The following is a 25,099-nucleotide window of genomic DNA, read 5'->3' as shown; positions in this document are numbered from 1 at the left end:
GGGCAACAATTTTCAGTCGTACTGGTATCTGGGTCCTTCCCTCTGCCCCACATGTAGGCTTCTACTTCTGTGCTCAGGACGGGAACAGGAAGGCACAGCTCCGTAAGACTGTGCAGCCCCCTCCCATCTCTGTGATCTGTGCTGCTTTTCACCTCCAGCTACTGTCCCCCGTTCTTCAGGCCCCCTGCCTTTGACCACCCTTAGGGAAGCTGTTGCCTGATAAGGAAAACACTCAAGTGTTCTCTGGGGAGAGAGAGTGAGAACAACAAGCCTACTTTTGGGGAGTATGTGATTTGAATCTATAATGATGTCTTTGTCTGATTAATTCCCCCAGTCATGCGGGAAAGGCCAAAGTGAATGAAACTGCTGTTCCACAGAGGCCTGAGCACAAGGGCTGTAATTGCAAAGGAATGAAGCGGGCTGACAGCTTCATGCTTATTTTCATTAGGAGGAGCTATGTTTGTGTGGCCCCCTCAGTCCCTTCCAAAGCAGAACTTCAGAAAGAGCCCTGTGTGGCCTTTTACACGTACACATATGCAAATGTGAGAAACAAGATTGCTTTGTTTGGAGTGTCCCTTCCCGTTCTGAAGATTTCCCTACCCTCCCTCCCAGGGTGCAGGCCTCAGAGCAGGAGACTGACAGCATGTTCTCCTAATCATCCAGGCCCAATAAGCCGCACATCATTTGGAGAGAACATCAGGCAGAAGGGTTTAGTTCTAACAAAGAAAACTTGCACATCGGCAAAATATTCTTTGTTTTCCCTGCCCATGAGTCCCCTTGAGAACACAAACATAACGGATGTGAGTTGGCTAGGGCTAGTAGCCTCCAGAAGAATAAACACTACCACTTTTGCTTCCCTTCTTATTGGGCTGGGCTCACAAAAGACCATCCCAGAGAGACCAGAGGGAGCTCACTGCCCACACCAAGCGATTGTCTAGGTTTTATTGCAGCAAGGAGTGGATTTCCTGTTCTGCTTTATGCCAATTTTAGACCCCTTTCTCTGAGACTGAAGAAAAATCAGTGTTTCCATGATCCAAACAACAGAATGGCACTTTGGCTTCTACAAATAAAACCACATGACTCTTCAAAAGAGGGAAAAGTTGGAAAGAATCTCAGGGTGTGGTTCATTCGACTACAGCATGTGACTCCACTTTAGGGGAAAGAGAACCGGTCTGATGAGCAGAGATTTTAAAATTTGTTTTTAGCAAATTCCTAGGATATAGAACATTTCAAAGCCTATGGTTTTGATCTGTTTTGGACATTTCTTTCTGCTCTGTTAGTTCCATTTATTGTTACAATTTAGTCAGCATTCCAGGGTTGTGAGTAACCCAATGGCTGTTGATTAAAGCAATTGGTCACTTTCCGGACATGGAATTTTGAGGGAGAAAAATATTAATTCCTGCTTAAATCTGGAAAACCCAACCTGGTGAGAGTGAAGTCCTACTTGGCTCCACTCAGGAGAACAGAAAAGAATAACATGCAGGCTGAGAACCGATGGGTCCAGACGCAGCAATGCTTCCAGGCCACACACCCACCGAGGGTAAAACATTTTGAAACCTCTTGCTAACATGTTATCAGCAGCTAGGGTGTGAGGGATGGAAAAAATCATTTTATCATGTGGACAAAAAAGGGGCCACATACTAACCCTGACAAGCTCAGGGGAGGGCTGTAGGGCAGACCGTGCAAACTCAGAGACTGAAAGTAACCAGATAGGAAGATTTGAGCATAAAACTTCCTAGCTAAAAGCAGGTCATGATTGGTAGTCACATCCTAGGCCTGTGGCTTCTGTGACAAAGGTCAACCTTTACCTTAACTGAGCCTATGGTGATTGTCTTTTTGCATCTGAGATAACAGACTTTTGAAATGTCAGAGTAATCCCCTTTTCCGGACCCCTCAGGGCACAGCCCCAGCACAAGAGCCTGAGACCACAGAAGCTTTCATGATTATCTTGTTCCCCAAATACCATTTCTATGTGCTGTAAATGTTAATTATTGACTAGCCTGTACCCACCAAAGTACAAAAAATACGCATCTCTGTTGTTTCACTCTGTATCCAATCCCAGAGATTTTCCTGCTTTGCTTTCTCCCACCTCCCTAATCTATTACCAATGGATTTCATGTAACGCTCCTTACACCCCATCCTTTGACTCTAGTGTATAAAATAAGCTGGAAAACTGCCATCCTCCAGAGCATTTGTTGAGATTTTGCTTCTCAGCAATTGTCATCAAATAAACTCATAAAAATTCTCCACAGATTTGGGCGTTTCTTACATCAATAATCGTCATTAGTGCAAATTTATTACAGCATTTCCCACCTTATTTGAGTATTTGCAGAAAGGTTAAACAGGGTTTTTTCAAAAAGCAAAAAGTAAGGAAGTTACTCATTTCAGCCTTAAAAAAAACTCCCAAAATATTTGAGGGCCTCAGAATATTCCTCCAAACTCTGATAGTGATGGAACATTGGGAGACTACCTCATCCTCCTAAAAACAAGCCCCAAGAGGACTGCAGCCTCTTCCCACAGCCCTTCCTGTGCAGACACGGCACCGGCCTGAGAGCGAGCTGTGTCCTCCTGTCCCCAGGGTTGCCTGCAGGGAGACAGCCCCAGGCTTTGCTCTCTCACGTAATGGGCGTGACAAAACCCAAAGCACAACGAACCCATTTACATTTGCCAAATGCTCTTTGGAACATGAACACGGAGGGTTAGAAACATTTCACATGATTGTGGAAGAGTCTGCTGCCAGCCCTTTGTAAGTGTCGAGGGGTTCTACGCAGCTGAGAAATGTCCTTGCTAGCAAGAGAGACCATCTGAAGATCCCACAGTTGAGAGTTAGTCCTACTTTGCCTACTACGAGTGTAGATTTCGGTTGCCACTTTGTCCTCTCCTCTGAAAAAACAGTTCTTGTGAGAGGGAGTCATGACTTGGCGACAGTACTTCCATGATGATGAGGGTGTGGGTTTCACCCAAGGACTCACCAGCTCTGTCTCTGATTTCGCTGACTGCCACTTACATGCAGTTGCTAGTGTCTGCTCCCACTCAGTGAGGGCATGCTTTGATACCCCCATTTCTTTTCAAAGAAAGAAATTGTTTTGTAATTAAATAAAGTTTTTAAGGGTTAAAGTGTCCATAAAGTACATGCCACTCATATCAATATCTTTTTTTTTTTTTATCCTCACCCAAGGACATTTTTCGACATTTTGCTCAGACAGAGTGGGAGGGAGAGAGAGAGAGAGAGAGAGAGAGAGAAACATCGGCATGAAAGGGACACATCAACTGGTTGCCACCCACACGACCCAACCAGGGCCAGGACAAACTGCAACCGAGGTACGTGCCCTTAGCAGGAACCGAACCCGGGTCTCTCGGGACCTCAGGCCAATGCTCTACCTGCTGAGCCAAACCGGCCAGAGACTTGTGTACTACCCAAGTCTCTCTTTTTATACCGGCTTACACAGGATGCTGAGTGGAGGGTGCGTTCAGCTCATAGCTCTGCTGCTCACCAGCCTGTGATCACAGAAAAACCAGTCAGTCTTTCTGAGCCTCTGTTTTGACAATGGGAGAATGGGGGCAGAATTCCCCTTACCTCACAGGGTTACTGAACATTCAGATGGGAAAATGGATGTCAAAATCCCTTTGTAAACCACCATAAATGTGAGTTACTATGGTCTATCAATAATGGAGACGTTTAGATGTTTTCATTCATTCCAAAAATACGTATCAAGTGTTTCCTAGTTGCCAAGTACTCTGTGGCCTTAGGGGTGCAGCAGTGAACCAAAAGCAGACAAACACCCAGCCCCTGTGGCGTTTCAGTTCTCCCGGATCTAGAACTCCTGTCATGACGTGCTGTAGCATCTTTTTCCTGTGGTGATAGGAGTTTTGTGTGTACGTAGAAACCTTAAATTTTGCAGATAGGTCAAAGTTCAAGATTACTACTATATGTATAATCCCCTAATGACTAGATCCCTGCGTTCAAAAGCTGACTATAGTAGATTCTCAAAGGCCATCATAGTGACCTGAGATAGACCCTTTGCAGTAGTATTGGCAAAATTCTTATCTTCAAAGGCCTCCAACCGTCTAAGTGACCGTTTTGTTGAAAGCCTTCTACAGCAGATTCGTTTTGCACCCGGCCCCACGTGGACCCCGTCGGGTTGCAGATGCAGCCACAGTGGGCACCTCCCCTGCTCACCGCCATGCCCAGCCTGGCACGGCCTGCTGCCTCCTCTCCACACTGCCTCCCGACTGCCGTTCCCAGGAGAGCACCTCAGACTGCAAGTGTAGGGCGCTAACAGTGCCGAGTGCGTTCCTCCATCGTTGGGGTGGGAGTTCAGGGACCAAATGCCTCAGCCTGGGGTCCTAGAGGGATGACTCTGGGAGCAGCCCTCTCAGGAGCTGAGAGGTCCACCCAGCAGGATTAAGCTCACGTTGCCCTCAGGGGCTCCCTTCATTGGCTCTTCCTCCTGCTCCTTCCTCCTGCTGCCCCCCTTCAGTCCTGCTTCCTGGCATCACCTCCTGGTTAAGCTGCCAGCTACCAAGTCCTTCAGGCACTGCCTTTAGAGAAACCCAAACTGACATATTAATCCCACTTGTCTGCAGATATCATTCACGAAGGTCTGATACTCGTCAAAATTTCTAAGAACAGAACACTGCTCTGAACACTGGAAAGAATTTAGGAATGTTTGCAGTGATTTCCAGTTCTACCCCAAATCTTGGAATGTGCTGAAAAACTATCTAAATTCCTACCTCCAGGACGTCAAAGTGGCAGCTTTCGTGATACTCCACATCAAAGTCGTGGATGGTGAGCTGGATGCTGCTCCCAGGAGCCGTGTGAATGTACCATATGCACTCCTTGCTGGGGGGATACGTGTTGGGGTACCCGGGGCTGCTGAAGGAGCCCGAGGCCCCAGACAGCTCCGCACCACAACCTGTTGAAACAGCAAGGCTCAGTCAGTTCAGCGTGAGCACAGGCCACTGGTAACAACTGAAAACTCCAACTAACCAAAAGATAATTGAAAATGCACATGACTAAAAAAAACCACGAAGAAAAACCACGAAGTTATAATAAAGTTATAATTAAGTAGCTATAAAACAATGAGGAAAAAATAATGCCTACAACTTACTAAATGTATTCTTTTTAGAAACATTGATTGTATCATTTGTGCAGTGATTTTCAGTCCTTATTCTCACCACATCAAACCTTTGGTAATATTTTCAAAATGGCATTCTAAGCTTTAGACTGTTTTCATATGTGGGTAAGAGTTTCATAGCAAGAAGTACAAGGGACAACGTGAGCAGTGTCAGACAGCGAGCACCCTGTCTCAGTCTTCAGTCCTCGGTGTCCTTGTATTTAACACATTATTTCTAAGTGCTTGTCAGACCTGAGACCTAGAACTGTCACTGCATATCTCAAGGGAAAGATATCAGTCTGGAAAGGTCTGATTCCCAATATATGACAAAACCCACAGAACGTAGAACACTAAGAGTGAACCCTATGGACTTGGGGTGACAAGGGTGTATGTGGGTGGGTTCATCAATTGTAGCAAATGTCCCTCCCTGTGGATATTGTTGATAATGGGGGAGGTTGTGCATGTGTGGGAATGGAGGGGATATGGGAACGTCACCTTCCGCTCAACTTTGCAATGACCCTAAAACTCTTCTATTAAAAAAAAAAAATGAGCCCTGATTGGTTTGGCTCGGCGGTTAAAGCGTCGGCCTGCGGTCCAGAGAGACCCGGGTTCGGATCCTGCTAAGGGCACGTACCTCGGTTGCAGTTTGTCTCTGGCCCTGGTTGGGTCATGCAGGTGGCAACCACTCGATGAATCCCTTTCACATCAATGTTTCTCTCCTCCCCCTCTCCCTCCCACTCTTTCTCAACAAAAAATGGAAAAATGTCCTCGGGTGAGGATAAAAAATAAATAAATAAATAAATAAAAATATGGGTCCTCACCCAGGCAATTTATATCTAAAAACAAAAGAAACCAAAACCGATATATAAAACACAAGCGTGGAAGAAGACTGCAGCATAGGTTTTATGAATGTTTACATATCATACTGTAGAAAGCGATTAAAGCAAAGCAATACAACAAATAATCAAATGCTACAATATGGTACACAGTATAAAAAGGTGTCACCACTTAGTGCTTAGGTGTGTTTTACAAGTGTTTCCTATATTAATTCTCATAATAACCTTGTGAAGCAGATACTATCAGTGTCTGCATTTCTCAAACGAGCACATCAGCGGACACAGAGATCAAGCGGTGGCCTGGGGTCTAAGGCTCGTGAGTGGCGGGCCGGGAGGCCAACGCGGGCTTGGCGGGAGCCCGAGGACTGCATCCCTACTTTCTAGACTCACCTCGTTTGCAAGCACTCCAAGATTTCAGAATGGAGAGGGACAGAAAACTTTATGGAGGAAATAAAATTTGAGGAAGTCTCAAATTTTAAAGAGAAAATTAGAACGTAATTAAAGCTAAAATTAGAGAAAAGGAGAAAGGTTATCTTGTTTGCTAACAGCAAGTTTCAGTGATTTAAAAAACTCTGTTTGCTCTGTTAACATATCTGGGCTTCCTTTTCTAGTTTTTCAGAATATCCTTTATTGGTTGGTTAATTCTTCCAAGTACCTTCTGTTATTCAGCGTCGAGCCTTTTTCACGTTTAAGAATAATGGTGCCTCCTCATTCCATTATGAATATAGGTGCATTTTCACAGGAATGAAATTAAATTGCTGTGACTGGAAATATAAGACACTAAAGCTGAGATCATGTGTATGGCCCTGTGCAAATTCATCCTGAATAGTGAGTTTAAAAACAATTTTTTTTAGCCCAGCCGTTGTGGCTCAGTGGTTGAGCGTGGACCCATGCACCAAAAGGTTGCCAATTCGATTCCTGGTCAGGGCACATGCCCAGCTTGTGGGCCTGATCCCCAGTGGGGGGCACGCAGGAGGCAGCCAATAGATGTTCTTTCTCATCGATGTTTCTCTCTCCTTCTCTAAAATCAATAAAGAAAAAAAAGTTTTTAAAAAGTTCAAAAGTATATATTCTCTATATAAAATCTCCACTTAACTAAAAAGAACTGAGAGGAATCTTGCTGTGGTAAAGAAATCTGATTCCAGCTCAACATGTTACCATCTTGAGTTGCTACTTTCTGCTTCCATTTGAAAACCTCTGTGTTTTCAGACTTTAAATTTGTTGCACAGAGCAGAATCTTTTCCATGGCTTATAAAGTTCCCACTTTTATTTCTCGTTAAAACCCTATGAAGAAGCTGTTTAAAATTAGATGTGAGGGCATTAGTTACAGACTGTGGTGAATATTTAAAAAAAAAACATAAATGCCTTGAAAGATCAGAAAATATTTTCCCTACCACAACAACGCATGGAAAGTATTCTTGAAGCCAAAATCAGCACAGATTGTAAATATGGTCAATACCGCTGCACAACTCCCGGGGGCACCAGTAACAGGATATTTCATCCAATGATACTCTCTAAAGTTTTCCAAGGCAGTAGCCCACATAAATCATCTTAACATGTGATACTTTTACTAAATTACATTATAGGTAAGCAAAGCCATTCTGTTACCCCAGCATTTTTTAACATACATTTCCAGCTCCTATAGTTCTTGACATCAGTTGTATCAAATTAAATAATTCAACGGGAAAAAAAAACCTTTGGGGAAAAATAACTCTTTGGCCAAGTAATATAAAAGAGAACAGGAAATGGAAGCTTAGGTATCTCATTTCTGCATTTTTATTTAGCTTCATTTCACCAATCTCATTTTTTATCATAGTTGATTCATATAAAAATCTGTAGAACATTTTTCCATTGTCTTTTCCAATTGTTTTAGGTTTCCTTGTAAATTCCTTTGCAAATAACAGGATGCCAATGTCCTTAAACCGGTCGCTGTAAACTGGAATTATAATATCCGATTCTTGGCATTCAATAATGCTTTGAGAAATGACAGTACTAGTTTTATTTACTCACGTACAGCTCTTAAAGCCCACAGTGTACTTTTCCTAAGATTTTAATCAAACATAAAATAGGTTTATAAAAACATAACAAAATTTGACTTTAGGTTTGTCATGTTCTCTTTTCATCAATATGTGTGTCTTCTAAAGAGAAATGCTAATACTATTTTTTTTTCATCCTCACCCAAGGACAGTTTCCCATTTTTTGTTCAGATAGAGTGGGAGGGAGAGAGAGACAGAGAAACATCGACGTGAAAGGGACACATCGACTGGCTGCCACCCGCATGACCAACCAGGGCCAGGGACAAACTGCAACTGAGGTACATGCCCTTAGCGGGAACCGAACCCGGGTCTCTCTGGACCGCAGGCCGACGCTCTAACCGCTGAGCCAAACTGGCCAGGGTGGAATTCCAATACTATTAAAGTGAAATCCTATTTGTGAGAAATATTGTGTGGCTGTGAGACGAGAAAAACTGTTGGTGCTTGAAAACTCCTGGAAGCTTTTTTATTTCTCTTTCATGCTCTCCCCACCTTTGGGGTTTAACATATCAGAAGGTACCAACTTCAATTCAAAAGTTCACATTGAACACAGAATAGTATGAATTAATTTAGTGGTTATTATATGATAAAAACTATAAAATACTGGGAAATAGAGTGTATTCTGGTAATTATGGTAGAAACTCTGTCTTTGAATATTTAAATCTTGAAAGAGATAAAAATAAATTTTTAATTCCTATTCATTCATTCAATAAATATTTATTGAGCATATGCCGTAGTCCAAGTTGTGCTATGGAAGCCAGATGTATTTAATGTCTATTTTTAAAACAGGAATAGACATGAAAAGTGCTATTACCACATACCCTCCTGTAAGTCACTGAACGCTTTGCTTTTTCTTCAGTTTTCAAAGAGGAATTTCAATAAGTTTTTATTTTAAAACAGAAAAAAGTGAACTACATTTTATCCTTCACATGTTATATTTATTCTTCGTAAGTTATAAATAGGAATAAATAAATCATCATGTTGAGGTGCTAAAAGATATTTTGTAATTTGTTAGTTTTAATAGTACAAAGTTAGTATGATTCTCTTTTGGTACTAATTTCCAGTCCATCGATGAGAGAGTTTAATCAGCATTCAGTCAGTTATGGCTCACTCACTTGGGTTATCATCATTTTTCCCTAGATTTTGACAAATATGTATATGACATCAGGCAAAACAAAATAAGCCAAAACATATATTTTAAGAACTGAAAGAAATGAACGCCTGTTTTTCCTGTGCTTTTTTTAGTGACAAGGGAAAACATTCACAACAAAATTAGGAAAATTTCTATTAACCAGAAAAAAATTAAATATTAATGAATTATTTGATACTTTGTTTCATAAGTTCAAGCTATCATTAAGATAACAGTGAAAGATTAGAACATGAATTTAGAATTTATAGTTATGGATAAAAATTAAAAATTATTCATTTACACTGAGTTAAATTTTTAAATTATAAATGAAAGCAAATATCTATAATTCACAATAGATCATAGTTTTTTAATGTGAGTCTTTTAAATTATATTTATGCATTGTTTTTCACTTCATTAGCTGCAGAAAAGTGAGTCAATTACAATATAGAAAATGTGATTTAGAACCTTTATCAACACATCGTATCCCATTGTCAGCAAAAGAAATAATGAGTTAATCCAAAAATCCTATTGTGTATAATTCTGAAGAATAGAAATGTGTTCTAAATGCTGAAATAAATCTCCCTGGCTGGTTTGGCTCAGCAGTTAGAGCGTCGGCCTGTGAACCAATGAGTCTCAGGTTCGATTCCAGTCAAGGGCACATCCCCAACCCTGATCAGGGCCCTGCAGGAGGCAACCAGTTGATGTATCTTCTCTCACATTTATGTTTCTCTATCTCTCTCCCTCCCTCCCCCTCTATCTGAAGATAAATAGAAAAATATGACCAGGTGAGGATTAAAATATATATATATGTATCAAAAGCTAAATAATTTAGTTTTGTCTTATCAACAATTCCTTGCTCATATTGGGCAGCAAAGCTGTTTATTTTATTTGAGTTACTATTTCTCTGTTTCCTGTGGTACAGACAAAATCTGCTTTTGTTTTATTTTTAATAAAGATTGTGGAATTCAAAAAACTTATTTGGTAAGCTGCTTTACCTATGTAGTTGTTATCAGTGTTGCTAATGTTCAATACTAAAAACTCTGCATAAACAATATCCTAATTTTACTTTCCTTTTAAACTTAAATTTATTTGGGGCCAGGAAGGGGGGAACGTGTTTTCTTCACTGCACTATTTCCCTTTGTGAGCAGTTTAGGACATGACAAACTGTTGTTAGAATGCACTTTCTTCTGAATGAGTCACAGAAGAAAATCTGTTTCTAAATCCGTCTGCCCATTCTGGAGATGGAAACAACAAGGCTCCTGGAAAATCTCAGGTGTCTGCATTTCAAATAGAGTAAAAATAATGGTACAAACATATCTGCAAATCTTAAAATAAATGAAACTGCTGAGAAAACACAGTTTAGCAGACTATGCAATTCTTTTTTAAAATCATGTCATTGTCAGTCACATCTCTGTATGAAAGAGAGATGGAAGAGAGACAAAGCTGGAGATTTAAGAAGTTATATCAACCAGTAGCTATCCAGAAATAAAATAGCAGGCTCAGCAGTTAGACTCCTCTTCCTCATCATGCTGTCTGGTTGAATGAATAATAAAATATAGAAGAAATTCTCTCAATTTCTTCATTTGTAACAGAATTAGTATTTAACCTCATAGGGTTGTTATATAGATTAAATAAAATAACCGAAGTAAGGTTTTTAGCTAAGTGTCTTGCACTGATACTCCTTCTATATGTGTTGTAATTTAAGAGGAGTTTATTCAGATACAGAATGATATGAGAGAAATTCTTGGAGCTAGAATAGAAATTACTACACTGGCTAAAGAGCCAGCATGAATAGCTGAGATGTAAGAAATCAATTATTCATTAAGCTATGCTAAAGGTGATTCATATTTGCATTGTAATTGTTTTTCAAAGGGCCTTTTTTTAAAAATTGATTTTAGAGAGGGAGGAAGGGTGAGGGAGAGAGAGACAGAAACATCGATGAGAGAGAACATCTATTGGCTGCCTCCTGCATGCCCCCCACTGGGTATCGGGCCCACAACCTGGGCATGTGCCCTGACCAGGAATCAAACCAGCAACCTCTTGGTGCAGGGTCGACACTCAGCCACTGAGCCACACTGGCCGGGCTCAAAAAGCTTTCAACAAGCATATTATCTTATTTAAAATTCATAACCACTCTATGATATGGGCTCATTTTTGAGGTGAGCAAATTTATGAGGTAGGCCCATTTTAGAGATGAGCAAAGTGAGGCTCAAGAATACCACTGGGCTTGAAGCTCATATAGTGAAGGGTAGACCTGGGGCCACCCCTGACCCTCCCCACTCCCAGTCCTGTGTCCTCTCTGCCACGCCTGATCTTGCACTTCAGCCTGAGGCCCTGCCTTCATCACTGTCCTGTCTCTCTACTGCGGAAAATATCACCATAGTAACCTGAAAAAATAAATATAGCAAAGATCTTTTTCCTTTAATTTGAGACAAATCTGACAAAATCTAATATAATAACATTGTTAGATATCAGCTGAACTGGAATAAATAATGTCCAAAAGAGAATCATGTGTTTTTCAATGTTAATTAGTTAATCTTTACAAAACTGGCAGTACTGGTGTCTGATAATCTGTTTGATTCCATTTTCCTCCAAACTCCCAGTCAGGAGCAGAAAGGAAGAGCTCAACTTATCAGCAGGAAGCATGTTGATATACTGAACTCGGCCAAGGAAGAGTTAAAAGCCGCCGCTAAACCTGTTTACTCATGAAGATAATTTAAATCTTTTTCATAAAAGGACTTTGCTATCATTTTTTTTTTTTTTTTTTTTGTCTAAAGCAAGCCATGAGATGTAAAAAAAATTTTTAAATTAAGCGTAATCTATGGATGTTCTATCTTCAAGGTTTGGGGTTGTTTTTTGTTTTTATTAATAAATTTATTTATTTTTGTTACAGATGTTTCTCCTTTTCCCCCCACTGATTCCCCCCTTCCCCTCCCTCCCCGCCCTGTCCCCAGCTTTGTTGTCCATGTCCATTGGTCATGCACACATGCTTATAAGTTCTGTGGTTTATCTCTCCCCCACCACCCCTTCTTCTGGGGATTGTCAGTCTGTACCCCACTTCCACGTCTCTGGGACTACTCCATTCCTCAGACTGTTATGTTCATTATATTCCACAAATAAGTGAGATCATATGATACTTGTCTTTCTCTGTTTGGCTTGTTTCGCTCAGGATGACACTTTCCAGGTCCCTCCATGTCGTCTCAAAGGATAAGAGATCTTTCTTTCTTACAGCTGCATAGTACTCCATTGTGTACATGTACCACAGCTTTTTTATCCATTCGTCTACTGATGGACTTTTGTTTTGTTTCAAATCTTAGCTATTGTAAATAGTGCTGCTACAAACATGGGGGTACATATATTCTTTCTGATTGGTGTTTCAGGGTTCCTAGGGTATATTCCTAGAAGTGGGATCACTGGGTCAAATGGAAGTTCAATTTTTAATTTTTTGAGGTAACAGCATATTGTTTTCCATAGTGGCTGCACCAGTCTGCATTCCCACTAGCAATGTACTAGAGTCCCCTTTTCTCCACACCCTCTCCAACATTTGTTGTTTGATGATTTGTTGATGGTGGCCATGTTCTATCTTCAAAGTTTGGGGTTGTTTTTTAAAGGAAAAACCTTAACAAAAGCAAACCGGCAATGAAACAGCTATGTGGCATCTGAGGCAGAGTTTCAAAGGTTCATTCCGTCTTTCCCTACGATTCTCAAATGCAGGCCCCTCTTTGCACTTGGCATTTTCCTGAAACTGTGTTCCATAAACCAGTAGCATGTGAGGGCTGCCATCTTGAAACTGGCGTGGCCCTCCCAGGCTGGAAGGAAAAGAACAGAGAACGGCCCCCAGAAGACACCTTCCCATCTTTCTCCTCCAATGTGTTAGGGAAATGCCCGAGAAATGAGTGGTCAATGTTAACAAGAAGCTGGAAAGCCTATGTATAGCAATAGAATGAATTTTAAACACTCTAAATTATGAGCTCACATGCTTCATTAAAATGACAGATTTATATGTTAATAGTTTTTCTATAATTTAAAAATAAAAACCTTCTCTTCTCCAGTACGTTGAGGGATGCCTCAGTTAGTCCAGTCTCCCTCTGAAAGGAACAAGGAAGCAGGGGAGGGTGGGGTACAGGGAGAAGTACCAATAAGGAATCTTTTGGGGGGGCAAGTACGATGTGAAATGGCACTAAGAGCCCAGAATTTGGGGAACATCCAAACCAAGAAAAAGTTGGACTATTTTTCTAGAGTAAACCAGCCTCATGTGTGATACAATGAAATATGCAAAGAATGTGATTGAGGTGATAGTGAGCAGAAACTTTCAGGTTGGGGTGGGGTATGGAGGTGAAAAAGAATGTGAGCTCCTTAAAAAAACCAAAGTTGTCTGAAGGTCACTGTGGCATATAAAAGAACCGTAAAAAGTCAGCAACTCCTGGTTTGGCTTTACCAGTTAATTCCCCGATAGCACAAAAGTGCATGCAATTCCCCTGAGAAAGGCAAATGATACGTATCTCTCCTAGAAGGGAGAAGACTAAAACAGATCACGGGTCCTCTCTGAAGACAGAGCCCAGGGTGGAGCCCCAGAATTCACCTGATCTTAAGGATTTGCAGATTCATTTTCTGGGGTATTTTCCAGGTTAGCAATTATTCCGTAAGGACAGAGACACAAGCTGCTGCAGTTATGCAATGAAATCAGAGAAGAAATATGAAGACCGAGAAATGTGAAATTATTCTGAGAAATGAGGAAGATGAAAGACAAAGCATGGTGATGAGATGAGAACGTTATCAAAAGCTCTGAGTCTCCGGTATTGGATTCCATAGTGTTCCCCGGAAATCATGTCCACATGGAACCTGCAAATGCCACCTTATTCGGAAATAGGGTCTGTCTAGATGCTATCAAGTTAAAATGAGGTCATACTGGATTACAGCAAGACTGGAATTCAGTATAATTGGTGTCTTTATAAGAAGAGGAAAATCTGGCCCAGCTGGTGTGGTTCGGTGGTTGAGCACTGACCCATGCACCAAGAGGTTGCCAGTTCGATTTCTGGTCAGGGCACATGCCCAGGTTGTAGGCCAGGTCACCAGTGAAGGAGGCGGCCAACTGATGTTCTCTCTCATCCATGTTTCTATCTCTCTCTCCCTCTCCCTTCCTCTCTCTAAAAAATCAACAAATCAATCAATCAATCAATCAAACCTAGGAGGAAAATGGAACCAGACACACAGTGTGAAGATGGAGACGGAGATTGGAGTTACACATCTACAAACGAAGGAAAGCCAAGGACTGCCAGCAACCAGCGGATGCTAGAAATAAGGAGTGATTCTGCCCTAGAGTCTTAGGAGGGATGGCCCTGCTGATGCCTTGATTTTGGATTTCTAGCCTCCAGAACTTTGAAAGAAGAAAATTTCTGTTGTTTTAAGCCATTCAGTGCATGGTATTTTGTTACAGCAGCTCTAGGAAACTAATATATCCCCATTCTTTTCTGTATCAAAGGCAGGCAAAAGAAAGACAACAACCATGAGTGTGGCATCTGAGGGCGCGTGCCTTTGTAAGCTCTTCTTACTCCCTCCCTCTTACATTAATTACTTCCCATTTATCACACTGAGGTTTAGATGATGCTTGGTAGAGGATACGGTTAGAAGATAGTCTGTTTCAGTCTGTTTGGGCTGCAGCAACAAAATACCACAAACGCTTGTAAACAACAAAAATGTATCTACCTATTTATTTATTTATGGTCAGGTGAGGGTCCTCCTCTGGGTCACAGACCTCACATGGTAGAAGGAGGCAAGAGATATCTTTGAAACCATTTTATAGGTGTGCTAATCCCAATGATGAGGACTCAGCCCTCATGATCTAATCACCTCCCAAATGCCCCACTGCCTAATAGCATCGCCTTAGGGCTTAGGTTTCAACACATGAATTTTCAGGGGACACAAACACTCTGACTCATCATAGTCTATTGTTGAGAAAATCAGAGACAAATGCAGGGCTAGCAACCACCTCAGGAGGAAACAAGCAAACTCAAGGATCATGATTTGTAGCACTGAGGAGTCAGGAAGGGTTTAGAAACTTCTGTCTTCCATAAGGACTTCATCCCAGCCCCAGACTTTGTGATAATTATTTTGTCTGACTGATTGCCACATAGCCATAGACATGGAGTTACCTGTTTTCAATGGCAGGGACAAATAACTGTTTTTTAAAAAGTGAAAGAATAGGCCATAACATGAAGTTAATAACATAAAATAGACACAAGAAGATTAAATATCAAAGCTGTCCATAGTTGCAAAGTGAATTTTAAATTACTATATAAGATGTGATATAAATAATCAAAGTTAATATTATCACAGCCTTCTGACATTGTCAGATGTCCTAAATCTTACTGTTGAAGAGCTCTATCCTAGTACACCATTAAAGGGAAGTAGATCCAATGAGCCATATTTTAGGGCTTTTCACAAAATATAAATTTTAATTTTTTACATATTAAAGGATAAAAATCTTTCCTTTTTATTTATTTATTTATTTATTTATTTATTTATCCTCACCCGAGGACATTTTTCAATATTTTGTTCAGATAGAGTGGGAGGCGAGAGAGAGAGAAACACCGACGTGAAAGGGACACATTGAGTGGTTGCCACCCGCACGACCCAACCAGGGCCAGGGACAAACTGCAACCGAGGTACATGCCCTTAGCGGGAACCGAACCCGGGTCTCTCCGGACTGCAGGCCGACGCTCTAACCACTGAGCCAAACCGGCCAGGGCAAATCTTTCATTTTTATCCAGAAAAGTATAGCCAATCTCATCATCTTTTCACTTTGATTAACTATATCTTTTTCCGTTCTAATCTACTCATTCCAAACAAATTTTAAAAAAATGATTTCACAGCAGAAATTCTTTGCTTACAATTCAGGAGAAATCCGTCAATCAGTCTCTCTCTTAAGATGTTTTTGAAAATTATTGAAGATTTCTGAACAATATATATTTTTAAAAAGTATAAAGATATCTTCCAAGGAAATGAAATGAGACCAAGGCAACTGGACTAATTTCCCCTAAAGTAAATAGTCACACCTAAGGCTACTTTACGAAATCCCCAAACAGGCAAAGACAGGGGACATGTGTTCTCTTCTGCGATTTCCAAGTTCAATCCTTATACTTCTATTTAAAAGCATTCATTCTAATCCTGCTTTCTCTCAGTTTAATTACTTTGGTACATAGCGCTCTTGTAGGAGTGCTTGTCAGCCTCCCCCCCACGGGCTCTGCATCACTGGACACACACCCCGATTCCTTCGCTCACTTTTCCCAAACTCCCAACCTTTTCTCCACATGATAAATGAACAGATGTGGGCAGCACCACGCCAATGGCCGTGATGTTCCGCGACCCTCCGAGCTCTGTCCAAGCCTGAGTCATGGGACTGTTTTCTGCGATTGTAATACTAGGGATGAGGGTCCCTCACAGGGCAAATGCTGCTGGCATCCAGCCAGCCAAGGTCCTCATCTTACAGGAGGCATAACTCTCCCTGGCTGGGCCCCTGAATTAACCAGATCCTCAAGTGCCCCACTCCATCCCTCAATGTTTACTTCTGGTCAAATCATTCTGCTTTGGGGGCAGCACCTTTCCACTTCTCATCTTATTATAACTCTCCTTGTACACTGGTCTGTGTGACTGAACTGTGGTAATAGAGTAAGTAATCTCTGTGGTATACATCAGCCCAGAAGTGTATGACTCCATCAACGATATGCAGCAACTCCAAAAGAAGACCGCTTTTACATTACGAATAAAGCAGATATTGGGTTGACAAATAGACATCTGCTATTTTGAACTCGTTATTTGCTAAGTAACGTGCTTCCCTGCACTATTGCTACTTGAACCTGAAGAAAGAATAAATGGTGTATTTTAGCAGGGAGACCTTGAAACCAGAACATTTTTTACTTGGAAAAGACAACATATGTTCATTTAAAAACATTCATTTTCCTCAGTGGGAATTTAGTTACACAATTACCAATTATAAAGTCTAACCTGTTCTGCATTATAGTATCAGGGGGAAAATTATTTGCTTTAAGGCAGAGTGCAGCTATTAAGACACAAGCTTTGGAGTTGGACACCACACGCTTTGTGAGTTTGGGGAAGTTAATGAACTTTTTTACAACTCTTTCCTCAGTTTTCTCATCCATAATATGGGGATGATAATGCTTATTTCACAGAATTCTTGGGAGGAGACATGAGATATTGTTAAAACTTTAACCAAAGGGCCCAGCACATGGTATTATTTTTTTAAATAATAATATCATGGCCCTGGCCAGTTTGGCTCAGCGGTTACAGCGTCCGCCCAAGGGTCAATGAGTTAGGGGTTCGATTTCGTCAAGGGCGTGTACCTCAGTTGCGGTTCATCCCGGTCGGTTCGTGCAGGGGGCAGCCAGTCGATGTGGCTCTATCACATCAATGTTTCTCTCTGTCTGTCTCTCTCTCCCTCCCACTCTATCTGATGATAAACAGAAGAAATAATAATATCATGCTATTTTTTTAATTGATGATATCAATATTTTTAAGTGATAACATCAACATTTAAAAAATAATTGCTTGGTCCAGTAATAATAAATAAGATGTCAATCAAATCAGTGCACTAAGCATTTAAATCATATTTTCATTCATTCTGTATAGGGCAACATGATTTATTTTTATTATAACTAATATCTCAAAGTACATTTCAAATTATATTTAAGTAGTAAAGTCAATATTATTTAGCCTGTGAGTAGTCTATAAGTATAACTAGAAGAAGGAAAAACTAGGGATGAAGTATATTAATGGCATTACCTACATAAAGAGTATAAAATTCTGTTAAATCTTCTAGAATGTAATTGCTCTCCTATACCAGAGATTCCTTCGTTGTTTTAGGGATCACTGCCATTGAAGTCTGGCCTTAGTTCCCCAGACCACAGAGTGACATACACATAAAACAAGGCCTTTGATACATGATGTTAGAGACAAATATGGCAATATTTAAGTAAATGCTCCATAAAAGAAACCTCTGGGGACAAAAATTAATGTTCTACACTGAACCTCATGTTTGTTCTGTGTAGGTTTAGTCATTTTTGGCTGCTACAAAATTTGAAACTGAAAAACAAATAAGTGTGGTTTCCTTTTCGATGTTGTACGAAAAAGTGTGGAATCCCCCAGAAAGTATGTGCAATATCTGTCTGAGATGTTGTTGCTAGGCAACGAGAAAACAAACAGAAGATTCCCAAATCCCTTCCTTTAGCCCATATCTCAAGGACGATTACAAATTGTGCAGCAGATGACTCGGGAAGGCCGTGGTTGTTTGAGGGTGGTTTTTTCTCTTTTTATAGCTGTTTCAGAAAGTGGCAACAGGAATTGAACTCCAATTTTTTCAAGCAGTAGTGACATGGGAATTGAGATGCAAGACTCCTAAAAGGCCCCCACCAGTTACAAGACAGGATCCAACAATCAGTGAAGGTCAACTGTGTGTATGTGTACTTCCCGCTGTTGTCAAGGAGGCAAATAATGTCAGGATTTAGCTTTTCCACTCATTCTGAAATGTCTGCATTTGTTTGATGCCGTCTCTGATTACTAGGGCCTTGCTGGAAAACTTCTGAGGCCAAGGCAAAAAGAGCTGCATGTTTTCTTTTGATAAAGTATTGTCCCAACTTTACAAATGTGAATTACTTTATAAACAGATTTTTTTAAAACTGGCATCACCCATTAAGAACGTCTTCCAAAAAACAAAACAAAACAGATAGTGAGAAGTTGCCAAAGACAGAAATCAGACACAGTATCACAAGGCACAAATCTTTGCTAAGGTTCTACATTAAAACTGTATTCTTTTGCGGTCTCCATGTTTAAGATTTTTTCTAAGAGTATCACAAAGACAAAAATTCAAACTATCCAACAGGTCGAAGGGGCTGAATAAGCAGGACAGGACACAGTGTATGCGTGTGAAAGAAACCTAGTCAGTTTTTAGGGGAATACATTCTAACTTAAACAGAACTGCTTCTTAAAAGTGTCTATTGGACTTAAATTTCTACCCAAGCTGAACAGGATTTGTTTACCTTATATCACACTTATAGTGAAATAATCCCAGGAGTCTATGCTCGTCTATACCAAGAGATTGCTGCCAGACTCACTGGGCAAAGGCACGTTTTCGACCATAGATAAGGTTACTTCAGAGGCAGACCGGGGCACATGTTTTACCACTTCTCTCTCTGGGACATGCTCTGCCACCACCCCGCAGGAAGCGACACTGTGAAAGAGATTCGTCACCAGCAGAGAAAGGTCTCTGCCTGAGATTAGGACCAGACAGTGTGATTCACATCCCGCCCTTGTGAGCCTGCCCTGGAAGTTCTGCAAACCACAATTCATGAGTTCACTTTCACTGCGAACGTCACACCTCCAGAGTGTGAACGTCCACACGCGCACAAGCAAGGCTCAGGACAGATGAGACACAAAATCCAAGTTCTTGCAACGGCTCTTGTCCACTGGTCTCTGCCAGCCTGCCCTGCCTCAGCGCCTCTCACGCCCTCTAGCTCAGCATTTCTCAACCATTGTTGGCTCACCACGGCCCTCCTCAGGAGCCTTCTTAGATGTTTTTCCCAAATTCTCTCCCATGACATTTTAACATCACAGATATACCATATATCTGTTAAGTATTATAGATATCTGTACTTTATACATAACGCATATGATTTTTTTTCAACCTTTAAGAACCATTTTCTTTAAAAAAATTTTTTTTTTTATTGATTTTAGAGAGAGAGGAAGGGAGAAGGAGAGAGAGATAGAAACATCGATGAGAGGACATCAATTGGCCATCTCCTGCATGCCTCCCACTGGGGATTGGGTCCACAACCTGGGCATGTGCCCTGACTGGGAATTGAACTGGCGACCTCTTGGTGCATCGGTGGACACTCAACCAGTGAGCCAAACCAGCCACACAAGAGCCGATTTTCACCTTGGGGTTGATATTGAGAATATGTACTCTCCCTGAAATACTTGCCATTTGCAAAACTTTGGTGTTATCCTAAGCCTTCCTGATCTCCTTAGAAATGTCTGCCTGTCTCAGACATTTGTCTGGCTGACTGCTACTTGTACTAAAGCTGCCGGGAGGGCCTCCTGAACTCTCTCCGGCTCTCCCAGATCTCCTCTGTGCCCCCACAGCGTCGGATTGTGGGCTTATTTCTACACTTGTTTGTCTGTTTTCCTTACAACACAACTAACTCCTGAGGTCAAGGGTGCTATCTCCTTCTCTTTGCTATAGACTAAATTGCATCCCTCTAAAATTCATATATTGAAGCCCCAGTACTCAGAAGGTCACTGTATTTGGACATAGTGATATTATAGAGGTGCTTAAGTTGAAACAAGGCCCCTAGGGAGGACCCTCATCTAATCGGATTGGTGCCGTTATATGGAGAGGAAATCTGGACACTTGGAGAGACACCAGGATGCGCACCCACAGAGAAAAGGTCATGTGAGGATACAGCAAGAAGGCCACCATCTGCAAGCCCACCAGAGAGACCACAGGAGAGAACAAACCCGCCGACACCTTCATCTGGGACGTCCAGCCTCTAGAACAGTGAGAAATAAATTTCTGCTATTTATCTACCCAGTCTGAGTTTTTTTGTTATGGCCTCCTGAGCTATCTAATATGCTCTCTATATTCTAAATACCAAGCCCAGAACCTGGTAGTGAATCAATATGTGTTGGCTGGTTGGTTGAACGAATGGCTAAATGAAAAACATATTTTCAATAAACACCTGCTTACGGAGGGTACATTTAATCACTATAATGTGATTAACAAGGGCAAAGTCTCTGTCCTTTGGAGGGAGACCCACAGAGCTCCTGATAGAGCCCAGGGTATTCACCCTCACACCCTCCCAGTGACTACCCAGCATTTGCATAAAAGGCAAGTGGATAATGAAATTACAAAAGATAAAACCTTTGTCCTCCAAGGATGAACATCCCAGAACCCCAACACCCCTCCCACACATACCCTAAGTCCGCAAAATAATAAAAATTGCAAGTTAGGAGGATTTCCCCTGAAAGACCGACAATAAACAAAGACTATTGAGAAGTCTGAGTGAGGCAGAGAGAACTGGAGGGAAGGTTTCTGAGAAACACCGCTGACCTCACGGAGGTCCTTTGCCAGGCCTTTAAAAATGCTTTCAGGCCCTTTGATACAGTGCTGCGTGTGCCCAGGGAGTCAGGGAAGCGCCAGCCCAGGTTCAGACCAAGCCAGCCACAGAGGATCTCGACAACGTTTGTAAAATGTTCTCCCGGAGCCAATGTCTGAAAACCCTCAAGGCTTGAGAAATCTCATTAATCGCGACTAGGAAGATAAAACGAAAGCAGCCCCATTCGAGAAGCTGATGTCATCTGTCTCCCCAAAGAAAAGGCTTCCACTCTCCTTTGTGAACATCCAGGGTGACATCACCTCCTGATCACATGCCACTTAGCCCTTCCCCTATTCCTAGCGGAGGGCTTCTCTTCCTTTGCAAATGTCCTCTCTCCCTCACAAAGCCCCTTGACCTTGTTTGTCCGTGGGATCCACTGCCAAGGGAAAGCAGGCCTCTGGGAGAAAGGAGCAGGAGAGACGAGGGGTGTGCACAGCTGGCGGGGGGCCCCTATTCCCACAGCAGAAAGGTCTATATTCCCTTCAGCAAGCCGGGCGGAGGCCCCCGAGGCTGAATTCAGCCTCTGGACAATGCTGTCAGCACTGAATACCGTGAACAGTTGAGCCAGGCAGGGCGACTGCAGCCCGTCTTTCTTTCCAGGGTGGGACTCCCTTTGACGGCTCCCACAGAGCATACAGGCCAGGCAGTGCGCTTTAATCTCACGCCCATCCACTCGGCCACTTTAGAAACGGGCCCGCAAATAAAGCCCGATTGTAGATCCATTTTCTCAAAGCAAATATAAGGTCTGTGCAGTCCACAAAGAAGCACATTTTGCGAACGGGTTTATTTATTGATCGGCAAAATGAAGTGTGTGGGGATTCTGCCTCGGCAGCAATGCTCAGGGATGGTGGCCAGGCTGGGTAGCCTGGGCCCTGGCCCTCGAACCTGATTCTGAGAGGGAGATGTAGTGAGGCTGTGCAGAAGGATCGTCGTGATGACCTCCACATCCACACACCCACTGCACACACACGCACACATTCATGAGGACAACTGCTACAACTTTTACACGGAAATCTTGTTTTCTGATTCTAAAAGTCACATGTACTTACTAGGAAAGTTCAGTCACTTCAAAACTGTATCAGTAGCCCTGGCCAGTTTGGCTCAGCAGTTAAAGCGTCAGCCTGTGGTCCAGAGAGACCTGGGTTCGGTTCCGCTAGGGGCACGTTAAGTCAGTTGCAGTTTTTTTCCCGGCCCTATCCCAACCACTCGATGTGTCCCGTTCACGTCGATGTTTCTCTCTCTTCCTTTCTCTCCCTCCCACTCTATCTGAACAAAAATTGGAAGTGTCCTTGGGTGAGGATAAAAAAATAACAATAAAATAAAATAATAATTAAATCTGCTTTAAAAATAAATAAATAAATAAATAAATAAATAAATAAATAAATAAAATGTCTTTAGAGAGAGAGAGAAACATCGATGAGAGAGAAACATCCATCAGCTGCCTCCTGTGCGCCCCCCACTGGGGATGGAGCCCACAACTGGGGCATGTGCCCTGACCAGGAATCGAACCAGGATCTCTCGGTCCATGGGACGATGCTCAATCCACTGAGCCACACTGGCCAGGCACTCCTGCTTACTCTTACATTTTAGTTCAAGGACCCATTTTCAAGCAGGACTTCTCTGACCTCCTGTCAATGTCAAATCCTCTATTGCGTGCTGCCTGTCACTTATCATTGATGTTTATTTGAGTGCTCTCTGCTTGATGGCTACTTCTCCAGTCACCTGCAAACTCTAGGAGAGGAGGAACCAGGCAGGCCTGCTGGGAGGAGTCCCACACTGTCCCCAGCTCCTACACAGCACATGGCCCAAAACATCTGTGGATCAAGGACAGGGAGAACTGCGAAACCAGGTTCAGGTCTTCAGTCTACCTCCAATGGGTAAGACGTGAGGGACTGGGTCCCACTGAAACCTCTGCCCTGACCCCATCTATTCTGTTAGCCCCTCTTCTCAGGCTATCATCTCCAGCTAAAGACTCAGTTTAGATGCAGAGAGTAAACTCTGGGTCCTTGTGGCACTGCATCACCACAGTTTATGATAATTAGTTAATTTTGCACTGATCTAGACTGCTAACCATCCCCTTCCAGAAGGTTTTCCCCATGTATAATTTATATACAGTGGGCGACACAGAGTTAACTGTTTCTTCAGTTCTGGTCCCAGCTGGCGAAATTTTGTTGCATAACTCCAGGTCCAAGCTTTGCAAGTTTTCAGCACTTGGGAAAAAGTTTTGAAATAGTAAACAGGAAAAGACAATAGACAGAGGGTGTCTTTGACTCCCCCTATGAAGACAGATTTCAGAAGGAACTGACAGGAAAAAAATGTCCCAACAAAAACGCAGCACTGTCAGCAGAAGAGTCAGCCATGTCTAGCACGTTGGCTGGAAGCACCCAGTGACACAGCCATCGGTATAGTTAGTAATGACCATTGAATCATGCTCCTTGGCGTGGCCTTGGGCTAACGTGGCTAGAATAGCCTGGACAGGGGGGAAGCAGCTCACTGTGGAGAAAGATATGACCAGCAAATTCACTGCTCCTAAAACTCTCCATCCTGAATTACTTAGGGAGTTTTTAAATTTTTTTTTCTTTATTGATTTTAGAGAGAGAGAAACATCGATGTGAGAGAACATCAACTGACTACCTCCTGCATGCACCCACTGGGGAATTGGCCTACAACCTGGGCATGTGCCCTGACTGGGAATCGAACTAGCGACCTCTTGGTGCATGGGTCGATGCTCAACCACTGAGCCATACCGGCCAGGCACTTAGGGAGTTTTTTGAAATCAGTAATAGTCAAGGTCCCACTGCAGACCAACTGAATCCTTTCTCTGGAGACTGGAACCCAGACATGGTGCTCTTTACAAACTACCAGGGAAATCCAGTGTGTATCTCGAGCCGCGAACCAGTCTCCTGGTCGGCATTTCTGAATTTCCACCTTCTGTCTCATGTGAAAGCTTTCTCCTCTTTGAATCTCTTAAGCAGTAAGGTCATTTTACTTACAGGGGTCCCCACTCTTATCCCATTGACAGAGAAAGGTTGAAGATATTATTTTGCTGTTATTACAACGAGCCCTGGGAGCACCTCGAAACTTGCTCTAGACTCAATGGATGCTGTCTTTCCATCATTTTATTTCTCCACCCTTAACATCTGCTCTTGACTTGTTCTTCAAAGTGTGGTCTAGAGAGTGGCACCGTCAGCATTACCTGGGAGCCCTTCAGAAATGCAGATTTATGGGCCTTACCTCAGCCCCCCTGCGTCAGAATCTGCATGTGAACAAGTGACTCCTGTGCACATGCAAGTCTGAGAAACACTGTTTGGAAAATAACCCTCGTCCTTGAAGATCTGGTGCATTTTCTGAGATTTCCCTGTTTCTTCCAGGTCTTTTCACATTGTCTCTGGTTTCCTTAGAATCACGCCATTTCTAAATCACGGAATACTAGAGATGAACTGTGTAATAGAGATGAGTCAATCCAACCCCTTCATTTAATAGATGCATAAGTCGACATTCCAAGGTTAAATCTACCTACTTGATGAAGAGGATGGTGGAGAACTTCTATAAGCTTAATCATTCTAGTTAATTTACTTTGGAAATTCATAATCCGTATTTCAAGCTATAAGTAGCTCTGTGGATAACCACTGAATAGTTTAAACACTGAAGATTCCATTTTTATTTAACAGAAATACACTCAGTCTCCAGTTAACGATCTCAGAATGTCTAACACTCTTAAATATATAATAGGGTTATTCAGTTATATATTAGCACTGAGATTCATATAATAAATGCACTATGATGTTAACAACCTTCAAGAGTCAGCCATGACACA

At 42.1% G+C, this 25,099-nt stretch overlaps 1 protein-coding gene across 1 annotated transcript in view; it reads right to left on the bottom strand.

Annotated features, from left to right (window-relative positions):
- Positions 1 to 25,099, bottom strand: part of CUBN (cubilin) — a 292,271-nt gene that overhangs the window by 161,182 nt on the left and 105,990 nt on the right. The window contains exon 29 of the mRNA XM_036275497.1: positions 4,735 to 4,916. Within this exon, the coding sequence (XP_036131390.1) occupies positions 4,735 to 4,916 (182 nt within the window). The remainder of the gene's footprint in view (positions 1 to 4,734; positions 4,917 to 25,099) is intronic.

Source organism: Molossus molossus, unplaced genomic scaffold, assembly GCF_014108415.1.
Source record: "Molossus molossus isolate mMolMol1 unplaced genomic scaffold, mMolMol1.p scaffold_m16_p_1, whole genome shotgun sequence".
NCBI classification, from domain to species: Eukaryota; Metazoa; Chordata; class Mammalia; order Chiroptera; family Molossidae; genus Molossus; species Molossus molossus.
Note: the sequence above shows the minus strand (reverse complement) of the source record. Positions and strands in the feature narration are given on the sequence as shown.